The sequence below is a fragment of the Amia ocellicauda genome, chromosome 8 (assembly GCF_036373705.1).
Source record: "Amia ocellicauda isolate fAmiCal2 chromosome 8, fAmiCal2.hap1, whole genome shotgun sequence".
Classification (NCBI taxonomy): domain Eukaryota; kingdom Metazoa; phylum Chordata; class Actinopteri; order Amiiformes; family Amiidae; genus Amia; species Amia ocellicauda.
This window is the reverse complement of record NC_089857.1, coordinates 43791250-43811538: the sequence shown is the minus strand read 5'-3', so window position 1 is coordinate 43811538 and position 20289 is coordinate 43791250. Positions and strand designations below refer to the sequence as shown.

The 20289-nt window shown below is 44.1% G+C and overlaps 1 protein-coding gene across 1 annotated transcript in view; it reads right to left on the bottom strand.

Moving 5' to 3' along the window:
* The window catches only part of man2a1 (mannosidase, alpha, class 2A, member 1), a 94418-nt gene that overhangs the window by 45884 nt on the left and 28245 nt on the right, over positions 1-20289 (bottom strand). The window contains exons 4-6 of the mRNA XM_066711586.1: positions 18873-19044; positions 5076-5203; positions 3182-3355 (exon numbers count right to left, since the gene is read on the bottom strand). Of these exons, the coding sequence (XP_066567683.1) occupies positions 3182-3355; positions 5076-5203; positions 18873-19044 (474 nt within the window). The remainder of the gene's footprint in view (positions 1-3181; positions 3356-5075; positions 5204-18872; positions 19045-20289) is intronic.

The window sequence follows — 20289 nt, the reverse complement described above, 5'->3', positions numbered from 1 at the left end:
CCATAAGGTGACGGGGTTGTTAGAATGCTATTCCACGTCCAGAGGAGTCATGTCACTATAACAGGCTCATTCACGTGAAGTAACACATAAAACCAGCCCAGCCCCACATCTATAACACGCACGAAAACACAAAGCCAGCTAACTCACAATGCGGAGCGAATCTCACACACACAACACGTGCAGAGAAACAATATGGATTTTTCATGCAACTTCTTTTCTGAAATGGAACCAATACCACAAATCAATAACTCATTAAGCGCTCTGTGTGTTGTATGAATGCTGTGTTCAAGAAACACACAACACAAAGTAAACCGCATTAGAAAGAAGCAATCCCCCCTAGTGTGATTACAAGATGTCAAAACAAGCTGAACAGCTGTTGTCTGCGGTGTTCTGCAGATAAAATGACTCATTTATTTCATTTCTCAAACCAGCGATGACATTATCTTCCCATACTGTAGTATGAAAACCCACTGCATTGAACTCCCAAATAAAAGCAAATTCATTTTTATATAAACGTCCGTAATGCAGAAAGTGTGTCAGAGATTATTCCCGCAATCGAAATGTGTGCAAATGTACGGTGCCTGAAAACAACACGACCAAACTGGCTTGAATACTGAATACTGTTGTCTCCCAAAACCAGGTGATGGATTTCAATTCAAATGGTAAACAACAGCAACATCAATGTGTCTGAAAAGTTGACCTGTAATTACCATCAACACCATTCACTAAATGCTGTTTAAAAATAGTAAAAAAAATACCCACTGCTGGCACAGGAGAAGGAAAGCGTCTCTCCAGCTTGGGGGTGGCGAATCTCATCCAGAGGAAAGAGCTGGAAACCCACCAAAAGTAAACACTACGTGAGGCCGGCTCAACGGGGGGGATTGCCAATAAATTCAGTCACTGACATACTTTACTGACTCTCTGCTGCAGAGCCCCAAAACAGAAGCACTCTTTCGAACTCAGCAGATGTAATTGTGTGATACTGTTGGAGAACTGTTCTCTCTGGCCGAGCCACACCTCCGCGCACTCCACAGACGCTCTATAGACAGTGCCCAGCAATAGAAACCAGGCCGCTGAGCTCTAGTAAGAGCCGACACCTTGGCTCGCTGTGTGGGGCTGTTAATTGGTCCAATATCCAGGCTCACACCTGCCGCGCTGCTCAGAACCGGCGGCTTCTCCAGTCACACGGCACACTGTTTAAGTCTCATTATAGAGCAGTTCCCAACAAAGCACCCCCGCGCCTCAGATTCTCCTGCAATGTTACCTTCCCCTCCAGAGGGAACAGTCGGTGTTCTCTCGCCACATTGTCAGGTGCAAACAAAGTCCTCGTATTGAACTGACTGCAATGCAATGTGGGTTTGTTTGGCTTCGCTTCAGTCTTGGTGCAGATCGAGTCATCACCACACTCACGGTCACACTTTGAATATTTCAGTGCCGACCGTGTTATTGTTTTCTTTTCTTTTTTTTCCAATTGCTTGGGATCCTGATTTAGTCTATTTATATACGTATTAATTATCAGCTATATGGGAGTGATAACTGTGGCAGGAGGATGTGAACATAGGATGTGTGTGTGTGTTCGACAGAGCATGCCAGGGTTCAGGAACTCTCTCGGGGAACTGAGGATTGTCATTCCAGACGGATCCTCATTTAAAGTCCAAAATCATGTCATGTCCATTTGTGGATTGTAATTCTGGATCAGACAGCTATGGGTATGGAATTGACAGGCCACGCTGCCGACAAGATTATAATCAGGGTACCTGTACTTCAGACGCGATTCAAACTATAACGGATCGATATCGCTATTGAAAAATATCTCAACAGCGTAAGCTTCCGTCAGCCTGGCAGAGCGGTGGGATGCGCGGGCGGAAAACAGTATCAAATAACAGCGTACTGGAAAATTAACCGCACAACAGACACTGTACTTCAGAGATCTTGCCACGGATGGGTCTGCGATTGTGTGTAAACCAGTGCAAACGACGTCTGAGCACAAAATATCATTCAATACACTGTCGAAGGGTGTGCAGCTCCTTCTGACACTGATTCATGTGTTCCTCTCTGTAAAGGGTATTGTTGCCAAGAGAGCTTATATTGTTGTGATTTTGATTAATTTGTTGGAGGGCTGTTAAATGACGTCTGTAAAAGGGGTTTTAACAGCTTAACAGTGAATATAAGAGGACGGTGAGGCAGTGATTTGATTGGATGGTTCTGGAGTGACTGTCCTCCTGATGTAAAAACACTTCCTGTGGTTAGACCAAGAATAGTGCTGCATCCTTCGGTAACTCTGCTATGACATAAAAACGGGTAAAATACGCTATTTTCTCCACAAATTTTCAGAGTTATAAAGACGATATTTCACATTGTCCTCATTGTGAAATGCGGGGACTTATTCCAGGTCTGAAGGGAATGTCCTACTGAGAGACTGAGGACCTGAACCTTTTCACCCTGGAACAGAGGAGACTACGTGGGGACTTGATCCAAGTCTTCAAAATCATGAAAGGCATCGACCACATCAAACCAGAGGAGCTTTTCCAGATCAGCAGGGACACACGCACCCGGGGACACAAATGGAAATTGGGCTTCAAGGCATTCAATACGGAAAACAGGAGACAATTCTTCACACAGAGAGGCGTCACAATCTGAACAAACTCCCCAGCGATGTGGCTGAAGAGACAATTTGGGAACATTAAAAAACAGACTGGATAGGATCCTTGATCACTCAGTTATTAATGGACACCAAACGAGCACGATGGGGCGAATGGCCTCCTCTCGATTGGACACCTTCTTATGTTCTTATGGGTTTACCTTAATTTAATTGTAGAAATGCATTTTTTTTTTTCTCCATATAACTAAGTAAATAAATAAAACCCTGCACATTGTGTAAGTGAATAAGCAGAGTTCTTTAGTTACAGGTCACATAAACACATACTAAAACAACGTGTTTAAAGGATGTTTTAAAGCCGAATGTGTTATACAGTAATAAGCAACAAAATGAATGCAGCAAAACACAGAAATGAAAGCATCCTAAACATGGACAATTCTCCTCCTCTGGGATTATCTCAAGGGATTTGTGCTTTTCTACTAACTTTATAATTCATAATTAATCCCCTTAATCAGCACAAAGTGATGGCTGTGTACAACATGAGAAGAGACGACCCAGAAGACCGAGGACTCGGGCGCTCACCCCAGTTCTGTCGCCAGAAGAACTCGAGGTTCTTCTCCGTGGCGAAATGCTTCTTCACCGAGTAGTGGATCCTCTGGATTAACATGTTGGTGAAGCCGGCGCGCTTCAGGATGTAGGCCATGGTGGAGGAGTGTCCGAAGGGATCCACGGCCCAGCCCGTCTTGGGCTTCACCCCTGAGAGAAGAGCACAGGGAAGAGTGAGGTAAAGAAAAACACCTGTCTCAGCTATGAAACATGGCGAGACAGTGTTATGGCTTCAATAGTGATTGGTGACGGTCATCACAGCCAACATCCTGACTCATTTAAATGAGAAAAAATCCCACAACTTTATTTTCAAATACAGTTGGTCTAATATGAGAACGTGCAATGAACTGACCCACAAAACGCTCAAAGATTCTCCCAGGGTGTTCTACATTATCTGTCAGAGCAACTGCTGTATATTTAATAACAAATAAGATAAAACAAACGTATAGTAAAGCAGTACATTTGCTCATTCTGTCGTGGAGAAACTGATGTCTTTTGCTGTGGTTTGTGTTTTTAAAGGGGCTCTTAAGGAGGGGGAAACTGACATCTGGCAGACACAGCCACGGGATGAGAAACGCAGGCATGAATCTCGACGAGCCTCTCTCCCACACAACCGTAATTCTCAACACCTCCTCAAGCGCCGACACAAACCAGCATCAATATTGACCTTGGCAAGCTGCTGGAACCGGCCCGGACGGACGTGCGGAGCTCTCCAAGAGCCAACGATGCACATAAGCCGGAGAACAGATGATGTTTTAATCTGCTCTTAAATTTCCGCCTCAACGGTGCGCGGAGACGGCTGACATTTGTCGCGGGCGTCTGCTCTCCAGACGCACCGTCCGGGGCTGAGACTCCTGCCAGTGCAGCCGGTTATCGACCGCACGGTTACTCAGACCACAACACCGCCCTCCTAATGACAATAATCATCTCTATAATCATCACCATCATCGAAATCTGTACATGGAGATGTTTTCCAGTTTCTGAACACCGATGCGCATTTTCCTTTAAACTATGCCTTTAACAGATATAGGGACCTCAAAAACAAATGATAGGAAAAAGGAGAGAAGCAGAGAGAAAAGCCAAGTTCTTCTCTCTCATGTCAACGGATGTCTACTTAACAGCATGAATTGAATTTGGTCGCAGCCTGTATTAGCTATATTACTCATATACTGTTATCGCAGATCAAACTGCAGATTGTGTGTCATATATTAAGCATTTAGGACAGTGTTCTAACACACAAGAGCACCGACACACACAGACAGACAAATCAGAATTGAATTCCCTTCCTCTACACAGACAGATGAGGGCAGAGAGAAAACAAGCACATAAAGCAAATGCTGCCAAGAAGACAATATTGCATTGTGTGTGTTTGTTTGTTTGTTTCCCATCATACAGAAATAGGCATCTCTCAGATATTTCTGATCTCCAGCTGTTCCCAACATGACCCCCAGTGCTACGACACAGAGACGCTGAATTGCATCTTCAGACGATATATTTTGACTCCTAAAACAGTGTCAATGTAAAATGCACTTTTAACGACCTGAAATTAAATACCCCCGTAATTGAGCATCACAGCCTTTGCCTCAGCATAGCAATAGACATTGAAAACAATACAAACACACACACACACACATGCTGGTATGATGTGCCAGGAGTTTTAGCGAAGCAGGAGACAGACGGCCATGACAGAGGAGTCCACCCCAGGCTGGCTGATGCCCTCACAACTGGGCGCAGGGCACAGTTTTAATCGATGCCACAGCGGGCCAGTCCACCACCATTTGTTTCCATGCCAGGATGACAAATAACCACATGAACAAACACACAGACACCCGGTACTGTAAATGTGTCAGGGTCTGCGTCTCCAACGTACCCAGATTCTTCTCTAGCCACTGGTGTCCTTCCAACAGCTGGTCAATCACGGCAAAGTAGTGCGCGCTGGCCTCGTCCGACATGACCCAGCCGCCAGTGGCGATCTCCAGCTGCCCACGCTCGATCAGACTGCAAGACAAACAGACGGGGGTCAGGGGGTCGTGCAACACTTTGTACAGTAAAATCGCTGCATTTTCCAGGCGAGGCACAACACCCTAATACCCGTTTATCCTTTACTGATATCAGAATGAAACTTTACCAGTTGAAAGTACACATAAATCCAATGTTTGATTTACAAGAATATGAGGCAACCCCTAATTAAATATGCACTGATTTGCATATCAATATAAAAATATATAGTTTGTTTCTCAGTAGTCATACAGTTGGCTAAAGCCCTGTCGTAGCCCACTCTGTGACAGCCTCGTTGTGTAGTAATTTTTTTGTGCATTCTTATTTAGTTTAGCACTACGTCTACAAAGGAAATGGCTGTATATGGAGTAGCCAACAATACGCTCTGGAAAATAAGCTTTTGAATGATATAGGATTCAACACAGAGTTTTAAAAATAGTGGTTGAACTTTCATGAAAAATGCTATCAAGAATCAAATGTATGCAGTTTTCAAGCATTTATATCAATTATTGGCGATGTATTTATTCATTTTGTGAAAGTATGGAAGTTAAAGTTGTATCATGAATTTCTTCCTCTGATATTAAATACTAAAGCATATAAGAGTTAACAGACAACTGAGTGCTATAGGTCGATTCACAGAGAGTTGTGAAAGTAAATAAATACGAAACACGTGTTTGTATAGCGTGTGGACAGTGCTCAGCCGCTACACACGGTCTCTGGTGCACATCCTACACATCAACAGACCCGGTGCCAGGAGGCCCGTCCCCCAACGTCACAGCGAGAGGCTCATTGGACCCAGCGCGAAACCCGTAACACTCCCCCTAATCTCTGTCCGTCCCCAGTGACTGAACTGATCCAAGTCACGGCCCACGCCTCATTACCGTCACGGCCCAAAGGCCGGTAGTTCATTCAGCAGAATACTTTCTGTGGCTGATTGAGTCTACTTAAAAAAACACACTGTATGGAATTATATCAAAAGCTAAAAAAAGTGTAAAATATGATAATTTAAAAATCAGATCCTGCAGAGAAAAGCGAATAAAATAACTAAAACCCCAAAAAAACCTCTGCCTTTTCTCATCTTTAACAACATATGTTTCCAATGCAGCCAATTTTCTTTGACCTTTTTCAGAAAGTAATTTGTACTGGGTCTATATTATTTATTATTATTACATAGCAGGGTGACTTACAATTGTTACAATGTAGCACATTATTTTTACACAGAATTACCTATTTATACAGCGGATTAATGTTTTAGTTTTTTGTTTGTTGTACTGGTGCATTCTGGGTACAGTGCCTTGCTCCAGGGTACAAGAGCAGTGCCCCCCACCTGGGATTGAACCCACGACTCCCCGCTCCAGACCACTACACACACTGCCGGCCACACAGACCATCTCATTGCCGTGAGAGACCTGGGTTTGTGTGTTCAGGGCCGGACTCTGTGGCGCCCCCGGACACGTAGAAAACATCAGCTACAATCACAACCCCAACTGAGACCGAGCCCAAAACACCAAATTAAAACAGTATAAATAAACCTGGTGTGTATTGGAGTAGCCCTGCATCAAGTTCCTTTGCTAAAATGTAATATGGCTCAGTGCAGACAATCATTTACTTTTATCCAGGCAACATCTAGAGTATCTTTATAATAAAATTAAAAAAAACACTAAATCTCTGCACCGACTAGAATTACTACCAGTCACATCCCCTCTGATTTTAAAATGGGATAGGGCAGAGATAACATCTCTAAATTACTTCATGCATCCCAGCACGTAAGAGAGATTAAGGGATTAGTGTTCAGGTATTCATTAGGAATTTTGTCCTGAATGGCAGATTTTTAACAGATTTTTAAGTCCTCGTAAAAGGGTAAGAAAGTTGAATAAATACCAGAGAGGACTTGCAGAAGAATAGCGGTTTGGTATTAATTCAGACATAAAAGTCAGATCTTCTGCACAAAAATAAATAAATAAATCCCCGCTATCGACATCGTCAATCTAAAACACTGGCACAATAAACACCCGCAGGTCGCACGACTGCCAGCGCAAGGATGAAGCCGGGCTTGTAAGACATCGATCACCCGACACGTCCTATCAGAGCCGCGGCGCATCTGATTTGGCATCATTAATCTTGCTTTGCATACAAACATGTTTCATTTCGCCTCACCTGCTCGGAGCCCCTTGCTTCCAGCAGAAGGGATGGTGTGTTAAAACGGCGCTGACACGTCCAATGATTCATCTCAGCTCTGCTTCACCTTTGTGTAATCTCGCCTGTCAGCTACACCCGATCCTGATCAGGCCTGTCAACCGCGTGCGCTTGTTACCGTCTCCATCGGTCCGATTTGCTCGCGCCGACACGTGCGGACAAAGTGCGCGGGACGAGAAAAGCACAGCGGAGGTGCGTTGTGCTCCGAGTCAATCGTTTCGCTGAAGAGAAAGTACTTCTGACGATTTATTTTACAGCCTCGTATGGAGGTGAATTACGTGGTAATAACATGACATAAAGGCTATACAAAAGGAAAAACAATATCCATCTATATAGCAATAACTGCTTCATATTTACACTTGAAATTACAGCATCTGAAGTACACAGTTTATTAAACAATCTCTACACTGCATATTGATAGAGAATATAAATCTGATTGGCATAACAGGACCGTAGATCACACTGATGTGGACGGACGGGCGGTCAAAGCTTCCCGAAATTCCTCACCAGACAAGAGGAGACTTGAGAAGATGGCTTATCGTTCACACCTATAGCAAACCAGGCCGAGTAGGAAAACACACAGACCCTGAAATGACTGTTGGTTCAGATTTTCTGCACGGAAAGAGAAGAGGTAAGACACTATTTTTAAACAAATACCGAAGCAAAACAAAGCCGCGCTGCAGGACTGCTCCAGGGACAACCACGCAACGAAGACGAATGAACAGGCAGGGGAATTGAAAGACTTTTCTGGGAAGGAGATAATTTAATTTAATTTAGATTGCGAAACGGAGAAGCAAAAGCAGCCACATCGAAGGCGGAGGGAAGCGCTGATTTATGAGAAGCCAGTAGCTGTGCGTTTCTCCAGCTGAGCGTGTTCACACTGAGGAGGAGACGCAGAATGGGTTTCTTTCCGGGACGCGGACCGCAACACGGATCCCACGCCATACATGCCAGAAAGTGCTGGGGCGAAGCTCAGTCCGCGTGCAACGGGTCAAGGTCAAGTGAGGGCGCTTCACAGGTATGTGAGCCGACACGCAAACCTACAGCCGTGTGACCCATAGTCCCTGACAGTGTGCCATCTGCATCACATTTGTGTTTTGCATGGTAGCTGGCTGGCATGACGTCTTACTGCCTGTAAGATCGCAAGGACGTTTATGGTTCCCACGGTCAAACACGTTGAGTGAGCGCGTCCAGGAGACACCGGACAGCCACGAAGACACGGGCGTGTTCCTGTACCGTATAAACCGGATCTCAGCAGTTCTGCCCGTTGAGAGGACAATGAGGTACGAAGATACGAGGTTCTCATTCACACTGCGTTTCTGCTGTTTTGTACTCCTGGAGCAAAACAAAAATACTACATATGGGATGTAGATTTGGGCAACAAGCCATCTGAATTCCTGCCAGCTCTGTTCTCACAAACGACGGCCCCAGAAAGCAATATCGCTGCGGGGCGAGAGATTCTTCGGTTCCTGGTCCCCGAGAGAGAAGGCCGGCCCGACTCTCCCAGCGGAGAGGCTGATCTAGAGCGCAGGACGTGTCTCTGTGTACAAATTAAAGAGCCGGGGGGAACACTAATGAATTACAGAAACATATTGAATAATTTACATGAGTGGCACGGTTTTTATTTAACATCATTAATGCATCATTCTACTTCCTTTCACGGTACATTATTTTTTATTTGGATGGCATCTATTTATGAGAAAGACTGCTGTAGGTTTATATTTTGGTTGTCCTATTTCAACAGCTACCTGTTATTAGAGAAAGTACAGAACATGTAACACGGACCTGGGATGTGGGGGGCGGGGGGGGCTGGGAACACATTCTCAAGAAACCAGCAGAGACACGAGTTCACCGTCTCAACGTAACCATCTCTCACCTTTGTGTTTCTTAAAGTGGAAAGCAATTTGCAAAACAAATGTCAACATTATCCCCCAGACTCTCAGAATTGATGTCTGAAGTGTTTTACTGGCCTGCATGGCCTGAAGCACAGCGCCGCAGCTTTCTACACTCCTGCTTTTAATTCAGGTTTGACACGAGGCAAAAATGACAAGACAGAAAACAGGAGACACTTCTTCACACAGAGAGGCGTCACAATCTGAACAAACTCCCCAGCGATGTGGCTGAAGAGACAATTTGGGAACATTCAAAAACAGACTGGATAGGATCCTTGATCACTTAGTTATTAATGGACACCAAACGAGCACAATGGGGCGAATGGGCTCCTCTCGACTGGACTTGGTCTTATGTTCTTAAACTGATCTAAATGAGTCTGCAGATACCACTGTGTTACTAGAATAAGATAAAACTTCACAAAGATGTAAAATCTGCCAATTTCTTTATGTGGGCAGCAAGGAGGTTTCATCTTGAGCCAGACAAATTAAAAGAAAGTGTTAAACTTTTATGGAAAGAGGTTTTATGTAAGGGGGAACCCTAATCAGTTTTATACATGGTGCATCACACGTTTCCCCAAGAGACCCTTGCATTGATCACAAAGAAGAAATAAACATGAGTTAGTTTGTTAAAAACTAAAAACTTTCATTATATACAGTATTTCAACCACATACAACATCTAACAAATCCATCCTGCTAATTCCAAATACACATCTTACCAAAAAAGACTGACTTAGATTGACAGATTGTAAAGACTCATGAAGCTAAACGCTTTATGAAAAGAATTAAAAATGACAATAACAACAGTAATTTAAAACAAGGCTTAAAATAACAATTAACCCAGCATTCCAGTTTACAAGCCCAATTCAGAATAACAATTACATTGCTGTCCTTCAGGCCATTTCACTTTTGGCTGGAGCTGCAGGCTTTACTTTAAGAATAACAGGGTTTATAATCAAGTTTCATAATGCTATTCCTCATTCACATGCACTGGGTCTAATTTGTTAACTCGGGTTACTGACAAGAACGGAAACCGTCGCTCACTTTAACTGACAGTTCAAAGAAATCCTGCATAATGTCGAGTTCTTGCCCAGGCTTCGGCGGCTGCCCAGCCTTATCTGAAACCTCCTTGATCATTATAATTGCCCAGCTGACCTCTCAGTGCTATCTCAGGTAACGGTCACCGTGAGTGAGGATTTTTAAGAAATGTGCTGGGGCTAAATGAAATGCTACATATAAGCTGTAAATAATAATAATAAAACCCACATGAAGGAATGGTTTAAAAAGGTTTGGAAGCACAAAGATGCAGTGAGAAGGCTGAGCCCATTTAAGATTGTTCTGCGGGTATCGCATGACCTGATTCGGACAATCACATGATCCGCCCAAGTTGCCAAATGAGAAGATAGGGACTACAGACCAATTTCTCTCCTCTTTCACAGCTCCTTCACAACTTGACAGCTTAAAGACCGCAGACCAGAGCAGCGAATGCACATTTTAAAAGAGGATTTGTAAAGGTCATACTAAAAACAGGGCCACAGGTAGTGACATTAATTTAACTGGGCTTTGGAAACACAGAGTGACTTCTCTGAAAAGATGAGCTGGTGGGCCGAACCTGTCGCCCTTTCCTCAGATTGAGCATCAAGGGGCCGGATGGCACTAAACTGGCACGGGGCCACGCAGCATAAACTGTAGATCCGTCTCAGCGACTTGAGATCCTCACATCGGTCCCCTTGCTACCGTATTCGTCTGGAGTCATTCTTACGGAGTAAAAAAAGCAAATGGCTCTTCTATGATTTGCTGTCAGAGCAGAATTTGTAAAAACAGGATAAATTGTGAGCGTGGCTTTGCTGGCACTCAACCAGAGCTGGGGATGTGTGGTAACAGCTTGTAATAACATTAAACCAACACTGCCAAGCGTTTTTCAAGTGACGAATGCTCCCACCCGATCCAGCTCGTTCCCCCGCCTCATCCCAAAGATTTCCTCAGCGTCTCGCTACTCCGACACCGGCATGATTGGGCCAGCCGCGTCGATACGACTGAAATACTGACACGAAAGGGTTTGGTTCACCAAATAACTCCAGAGAAAAGACATTCATAAGTAAGTGTATTTTACTGGTTTATTTTCACTGCAGATTGTATTCTGATACATGTAATATATTATTTTGCATATTCACATCGGAATCAATTGAACATTTATAGGATGAGCCACATAAAGATGAAAGCACTTTTATAACCAGTATTTATTTGAAGTGTGATCCCTTCTTTTCCCATGTCATATTTCTCCTACATGTTATTTTACCTTCCTCTGCTGAAGAGCCAAGATAATCAGGCTGGTTCGCTGCGACAAATGGCAGCAGGGGATTAGAGAGAAACTTTCCCTGAGCTTTCAGTGCCATTATAACTTTATACACTTTATACAGTAGCTCTGATCGCAGAGACTTGTGCTCGAAAAGCTGTTGACCTTGCAAAATTGAGCTGTGAGAGACGAACGGACCCCTCTGTGGCAAAGGTTTACTTCTTGAATTCACAGTTTACCGGCAGGCAGAGGTGATTTTCCGATAACGAGAGAGTGCACCACATCAGCCATTGCAGTTAGAATTTTTTCCTTCTTATTATCGACTCAGTTTTGTCTCTCTCGTTAGTAATATGAGCAAATGATGCCTTTAAACCTAAAAATCATTTGACAGAATTCAAGTTTCATTTTCCAGTTCCAGATGAAATATATTTCTGTATATATTTTTACAAACTTTGTTGCATTTTAAACGAGCTATCAAGACATGAGATGATGGCATTTCGTACGTGTTTTTCCATCCTATCCTCCAGCAGTTTTATGCCTAATCCAATTTCCAGAGCGTGACCTTTGACACGGGGCTCTCCTGGCTCTTCAAGAGTGAATGTGGAAACCACTGTCCTTCACAGCTCATCGTGTGGAGCTTTGAAGATGGACGCTCGATGAAGACGTCTCCGCCAGCTTCCCTCGGCACCGGCACTCGGGCGTGAACTGCAGAGGTAGCAGCTCTAGACCGAAGAGCACCAGCGATGCAGCACAGCAGATTCGGCAATACGGCACCACGCTCTGGCACAAAGACTTGTCCATAACTCAGCAGCTCCTACGGTCTCAGAAGGGACCATCGCTGCTGGAGGTCCATAACGGGCAGAAATCTGAACAGTGCAGCAGTTTGGCTTATTTTAAAATGTTGGTTTACACGAAACAATAAAAAACACCCCCACCTCCCCGTAACGGAAATACTGGAGCTCGGAACAACGTGAAGGTTGCCGTGCGAGGTGTGCTGCATGAGCCATCGGGCGAATTGGAAACGGTGGAGCGGGCCGCTCTGCCCCACTGGTTCTGATGCATCTGTTTTCATGACCATAAAGCAGCAGTCGCTCGACATTTGGGTTTCTCAGAGAGACATAAAAAAGTATCCCCTGTGGCTAAATAGCAGAGCATAGATGATTAATCCACTGTCCCACTGAGCCGCTCTTATGCATAAATTCCCCCCAGTTTGATTTCCCTTTTTTAGAGAATGAGGCTTCTGTGAGAGACAACACTGATTACCCACAATCCCAAAACATGCGACTTCCTGCTGCGGAGTTTGGTAGACATTTGATTTGATGTTAAAATGGCACTGGAGCAGCCAGACACACTGCAAGAAGAACAGATCAAACATGCAATAGAGCAGCTACAGAATGGATCCCAAGAGATGAAAAAGGTCCCAGAGGAAGCAAACCGAAAAGATGGGAAGATAAAACAAGAAGCTTTGCTGGTGTGACCTGGAAAGGAGACGCTCTACATAATGATAACTTGATATATTATTATATTACATACATACACACACCTTCATAAAGACACATAACTGGCTCCATGTTTGATAGTTGTCAGAATTTTCCTCTAAACCTTCAGCTGTGTATTACAATCCATTTACTTATATCCCGCTTGTGTGTGTGACGCATTTCATTCTTCGCAAACAGAAGATGTATAAATATGGTCTATATATGAAACTGAGAATTTCCTAGGGGAAAACCAACATGAGAGGTACCGGTGATGACAATCTTGTTTATATTCTTTAGGTTCTCTGACCTGAGACTCTATAAAGCAGGTGTATCACACAGGGAATCCAAGGTGTCAAAGGAACAGGATGTCACCCTGGAACAGAGGAGACTACATCCAAGTCTTCAAAATCATGAAAGGCATCGACCACATCAAACCAGAGGAGCTTTTCCAGATCAGCAGGGACACACGCACCCGGGGACACAAATGGAAATTGGGCTTCAAGGCATTCAAGACAGAAAACAGGAGACACTTCTTCACACAGAGAGGCGTCACAATCTGAACAAACTCCCCAGCGATGTGGCTGAAGAGACAATGTGGGATCATTCAAAAACAGACTGGATAGGATCCTTGATCACTTAGTTATTAATAGACACCAAACGAGCACAATGGGGCGAATGGGATCCTCTCGATTGGACACTGTCTTATGTTCGCAGGGAATTCATTGTATTGAAGCATAACCTTCTTCAAACTTTTGTACATGTTGTGTTTTCTTTGGCAAATGCCTAAACGTATCCAGTCTCTCCAAGCAGCGCTGGGCATCCCCTGTATGTGACACTGCAGTTTCAACACAATCGTTATGGAACATCAGTCATAGTTATTGATTCCCGTAAGTGATGCTAACTTTGCTACAGATTCCTTTGTCAACTCTTTACTTCTCATCCTTTGATAAGAGCCTGCAGCATTGTGAGAAATAATGCTATAAATCCGGCAATAAAACGATCCAGGCAGGCTGGCTTTCAAACTATACAGAGCTCCAGCTTTTAAATGAGTTTAATCTGCACTACTGTACGTTAGAAAGGAGTTGGGGTCCAACTTCAGCACAGAAACATGTGCATTTCGTGCTTCAGAGCAATCAGCAGACTGAAGCTGTACAGTAAGGCCTCAAACAAGACTGGCATGCAAACCGCTAATTATATTTCAGTAAAGAAAAGATGTAAAAATACCCCACAATTACAGATATTTCATAACAAAGGATTAGAGTCTAATACCAAATGACACTGCAAAGGGTATTAGACACAGACAAGTTGTTTATTTCCATTAGTTCGAAGAGATAAAGCCAGTATCTCCTGGAATGTGCTACATTGTTTTAACACTTAAGAGTCTCGAGTTAATAATCAGATGTCAGATTAAAGGGAGAGAGAAATAAGGAACGTTTCACAGGGGCAAAGTTAAGGTTTACAAGATAACTGGTAATTAGCTGTCGAAAACTGTCTGATGAGGAACGACACGAGCAGGACGGCGCGTCGAGGAAGTTAGACTTGCACCTCAAACCTCAAAATTCATAACGCAGACAGTGGTACCTTTAACAAGGACATCTACAAACATTTATTTCAGGTCTGCAAGACTGCTTTATTGTCTAATAACAGTTCGATACTCCCACTCAGATAACTCGAGAAGAGAAATTTAATTTTCCTCCTACGAATCCCATCAGCTTGCATCTCCTAGACGGGGGAATGATAAACGATACGCAGTCTCCTCTTTATTTTCACCCCTACAGCACATAATGCTCCTCCTCAACAGCAGCCAGACATCAGAGGAATATCCCTGACAGGTACTTTAAAATATAAAAATCAAATTAAGGTCTAGTTATACACAGTGGATACAGTCCATTACGTACTAAATCACTTGCCAAAGTTTGGAACGGCTCGGGTTGGGTTTACAAAGGGCTCAGGGCCGCACTTTAAACCGCCCAGCTTCCCAAACGGTCCATAACATATTTATCAAGAGTCTGAGGCTGACAGCCAGGCGTCTCACTGCAGACACGATGGCAGCACAGCCCGGTTATAAACGATGAGAACCCGGTGGTGTCCTCAAGGTTACAAATCACTTTTACTGACAAGCCTTTTAACAAATGAAACCCATACTCCTGCACTTTAAGAACATAAGAACATAAAAAAGTGTCCAGTCGAGAGGAGGCCATTCGCCTCATCGTGCTCGTTTGGTGTCCATTAATAACTAAGTGATCAAGGATCCTATCCAGTCTGTTTTTGAATGTTCCCAAATTGTCTCTTCAGCCACATCGCTGGGGAGACAGACAGCGTTCATACCGAGGCGATTGGACCGAAGAAAGACGCTGAAGAAAGACACGCAGGCGACGGGACAGGCAATGATATGTCCGGAAGCAGGACATATATAAGTTAAAATGTTACCGGTTTGTTATCATCGGCACCTTTCTTCACAAGTCGTTGAATATTCATGACCAAAAGAACCAAATGAACTAGCGGGGGAGTGTGGTTTGGGTGTCAACTACACACAGTTAGGATGTCTGCCTATGAGACTGAGGGAATCGCTTCATCACGTTCAGTCAATACGTGTACGTTCTCCACAGGAATCACCCAGATGAGGACAGAAGTGGCACCATTAAAAACATTGTGTGTCTGTATACAATCTTCCCTCTCAGAAGAAACAAGCAATGAAGGCATAACTCTCACCACGTCAAACAAACCTTCTGCTTATCAGTCTCTCTCCTAAACATCATCCTTCAGTGAATGAGGAGGTTTGGATGTCAGTCGATACCCTTCTGAAACACACTGCCTAAAAGTGTGTAAAATGACATTGTTGGACGGAGGAAAGCTATTCTTTAAAAACCTCAGAGACAGCTGCAGATGGAAACAACTTCATACGTGTGTGTGTGTGTGTGTGTATGTGTGTAAGTAAGTATGTATATGGATGTATGTAGTTGTTTCCATCATTACAGTCTGGGATGAATGCACTCAAAAGGCCTCACGGAAGATAAAACCTGCTCTGGCCTTCGGGGCCCCAAGTCTGTAATCCATTAACCGCGGGGTTGTCGTCACGCAGGTCATAGAGGCGTCTGGAACTCGGCCAAGACTGAATTCCTCCGGCTCTGTGAGTTTCCAGATACGCAGGACAATCTTGCTCTTTATTTCTGTGGGGTTTTGTTCGTCTGAGCACACAGAACACGGAGTTATCTACAGTGTTATCATTATTAGTCAATCTGTACTTAACTGAAATGACAAACATCGTTATTTGTTCTAGCTTTGTCACTGACCAAAAATCAAACAAAAACTAACTAAATACACAAACCTCATACTGACTACACTATTAACCTTGCATAAGAGTTTTTTGACGAGGATAATGATGCTCAGAATGCTTTTAGTTACAAAGGCTATCAAGAGCAGAAGCAAAAGCCATTACTGACAATTATTCTGTCATGTCTTGTAAAGAAGTAGAAAAAATCTCCATTACGTGTCCTCCTGACATGGGCTTTAAAACCCCAGGAAGCACTGCCACGGGCCCGTTTCACGCCCCAGGTACGCTTTTCTCCCGACTTCAAGCTGAGCCTTTTTAAGAAGGAAAATCGACTGCCAACTCATGGTCCAGGCACCAGGAGCGAGTCCAGACTGGTGCAGACCGCTTTTACCAGCGCCTCAATCATCACGGCACAAATTGCTGTGCAGTTACAGTAATAACAGCGCCGCCACGCTGTCCGTACCCGCTCCCCACACGGTCACATCTCAGCCCACGGCACCACACACTGCTTGTACGTTTTAACCGATTTCCTCTGCGAAACTTTTGTTTAATTCTCTGCCAATGTGTCATCTAGCACACTGCAGGATACGCAACATGGGGCCCAATGGTAGTTTCATTTATTATTTGAAAGGATTGATTGGGAGACGCTGTAACCCCAATCTTACGTGCAAACTCAAACACACAGAAAACCGTTCATAACCAAGAGGCCGTCCGACACGGGAGCTTTGAGGAGCTAATAAGGCCCGTTCCTTGTACAGGTTTGATTAGCTGACATCATAAGCTTGTATATGGTATGTTTAAAATCAAAATGTTATGTACACATACAGGGGTACACACACAGGCACACACATATCCCACTGAAGTTTGGTATGTTGACAAGGCAGAGGTAATTAAATGACAACCGAATGTCACCCAGGTGAATCGGATTGGACTGGAATACACACCTAGAGAAAATACAGTACCCCCCCCCACCCAAAGAAATAGCTATGAATATATGTCACAATATGAATGATGTATGTATTGCTTTTAAGGAATGGCTTCAGAATATCTGTCACTACAACCATTTCAAACATACCTCTCTAATACCTACTCGTTAAACCCATCTAACCAAAAGCAAGTAGCATTTCATCTCAGAACCGGCAGCACGGTCCGGCTTGGCTCAACGACAAGTGCGGTGGTGGGATTATAGGACCAGCATCCACAGCGCTGTGATGAAACAACTGGTGGCCAAAGAGGAACATGCCACGGAGGGGTTAAATGACACCAACTAAACACCGACTACAATTCAAAGACTCTAAAACACAAATCGCATCATCCCTTCTCTCTCTAAAAGAGTATCTGGACCGCACTGACTGAATGAGGCACTGGCTTGCAACAGGTAGACAAATTTTGGTACAAATTCGAATTTGTTTGGTTTAATATTCGACAGTTCAGATTGCGACATCGAACTTTGTCACAACCCTAGTATTTTTCTTATCCACAGCATGTACTTAGGAGAGTACAACCATTATTACAAAACTGTGTAAATCATCAATTTTCACAATTTAAAGAAAATGGACAGACAGACGCACAACCCCAACTTATGTTACGCAAACGCACCAAATGAAGCCCAGGCCAGCCTCCTCAGCACTATGAACGCACACGCACAGGCACGGCACTTCCTTCCTTGGCTCTGGAGCCTTTTCTTCATAGAACATATCAAAGAATGGTTTTTTTTTTGTGTTCGTGTGGGGGAGTAATAGAGTTTAGATTTTAATTAAAATCTCCGCACTTCAGAAACTAAAGCCTTGCATTTCTCTCTCAGTGCTTCTCGGTCACCTGTGCATTGCTCAGCAGTTATTACTAGCAGTATCATAGAGGAACAAGTTTCTTCCACGAGTAGAGCAAGAAAAATAGCTGGTGGGAACCGTAATTACAGAGTACATAGATTAAATAAAAGATATATTGCCACAGGCTGAAAAGAAACGAAAAGAACGATGGTTGAGTGACTGTTATAAATAATGCAGCAATGATGAGGTTGTCACACGCTCAGCCCAAAGAAGAGTCTTTCTTCTGTATGGTCAGCTTCACACAGATTCACACGAGTCTCCGAGCCGCCGCACCATGAACACGGACACACGGGCGTCAATAAGGATCTCACATCGTTGTTTAACAGATTAGTCACTAAAACACAGCGGAGGAAACGCTGCTCTGGCGACAGATGTGTGCCGTCACCAGCTGACCCACGGACACACGCACGCAAACACACACGCACGCATGCACGCACGGTGCCTCGTAATCACGGCTACCAGTGTCACCCGCTCAGAGAGGCCTGCGGTTGACTGGGCGAAAACAGAGGGAAAACAGCCACTTGAGAACGCACAGTTTAATTCAAGATTATACCAACCACTTAACAACAACTATAACAACGATTGTCATCACACAGAATGGTGTTGAAACATCTGATGACCAAACGGATGCCAGAAATACCAGACAATACTGTCTTCATGCTTCTATTCTGTGTACGATACTGCTGAACACAGAAACACGACCCACCTTTTCACAGCGTCTCTCTTCTGGTCGTCAATGGAGTCCCACCACTTGGAAAAGTAGGAGATCTCCGACCAGAGCATTTTCCTCCTGCTGTCCTCGCTCAGTTTGACCACCATGTTGTTCAGGATGTGCCGAGTCTGGTCCTTGTAGTAGTCGTCAAAGGTTTTCAGCCATCCTGTCGTGCAAACAGAGAGCGGATCAATGCTTTGGAAAATATAAGTCTCTGAATGTGGACATTCAATCATATTGGGAGAATATGGAGATGAGGAACATGGGATTTGCATTAACCTTTGAGACATGTTAACCACGTTAGCTCGTCACAGTGTTAGTATTCAGCGGATAGGCACAATTTGGTTCGAATGAGCACAGAGGATAGCGCAAAACAAAGTCTTCATAAAAAATAACGATGATTCTAGTTTTAATAAAAATCCTACCAATAATAACAAAAATAATGTCCCATCACTGAGATTTAGAACATAAGAACATAAGACAGTGTCCAGTCGAGAGGAGCCCATTCGCCCCATCGTGCTCGTTTGGTGTCCATTAATAACTAAGTGATCAAGGATCCTATCCAGTCTGTTTTTGAATGTTCCCAAATTGTCTCTTCAGCCACATCGCTGGGGAGTTTGTTCAGATTGTGACGCCTCTCTGTGTGAAGAAGTGTCTCCTGTTTTCTGTCTCGAATGCCTTGAAGCCCAATTTCCATTTGTGTCCCCGGGTGCGAGTGTCCCTGCTGATCTGGAAAAGCTCCTCTGGTTTGATGTGGTCGATGCCTTTCATGATTTTGAAGACTTGGATCAAGTCCCCATGTAGTCTCCTCTGTTCCAGGGTGAAAAGGTTCAGTTCCTCAGTCTCTCAGTAGGACATTCCCTTCAGACCTGGAATAAGTCTGGTTGCTCTCCTCTGAACTGCCTCTAGAGCAGCGATATCTTTCTTGAAGTGTGGAGCCCAGAACTGTCCACAGTATCCAGATGAGCTCTAACTAGCGCATTGTACAGTCTGAACATCACTGCCCTTGTTCTCAACTCTACACTTTTGACAATATACCCTAGCATTGTGTTTGCCTTTTTTTTGCTTCCCCACATTGCTTGGATGGAGAGAGTGAGGAGTCCACATAGACTCCTAGGTCTTTCTCATGCATTACTTCATCTAGTTTTGTTCCTCCCATAGTGAAGTGAGAAGTGAAGTGCGCTGAACTGACTTTTGCGTCGCAGAGTTGATCTGGGCCGAGTTCAGCCTCTCGGGCACTTGGAGCCTTTGCACAACCGCAGGAAGTGCTGCTAAAGGAAACGATACCAAGCGGCCGAGGTATCATCGGCCGCAGCCGCACACATCAGCACAACGCAGTGTGGAAACCAAAGCAAACGTTCAACAGCAGAAGTTGTCAGAGAGTAGAGACATCAAAGTGCGTGAAGTGTGC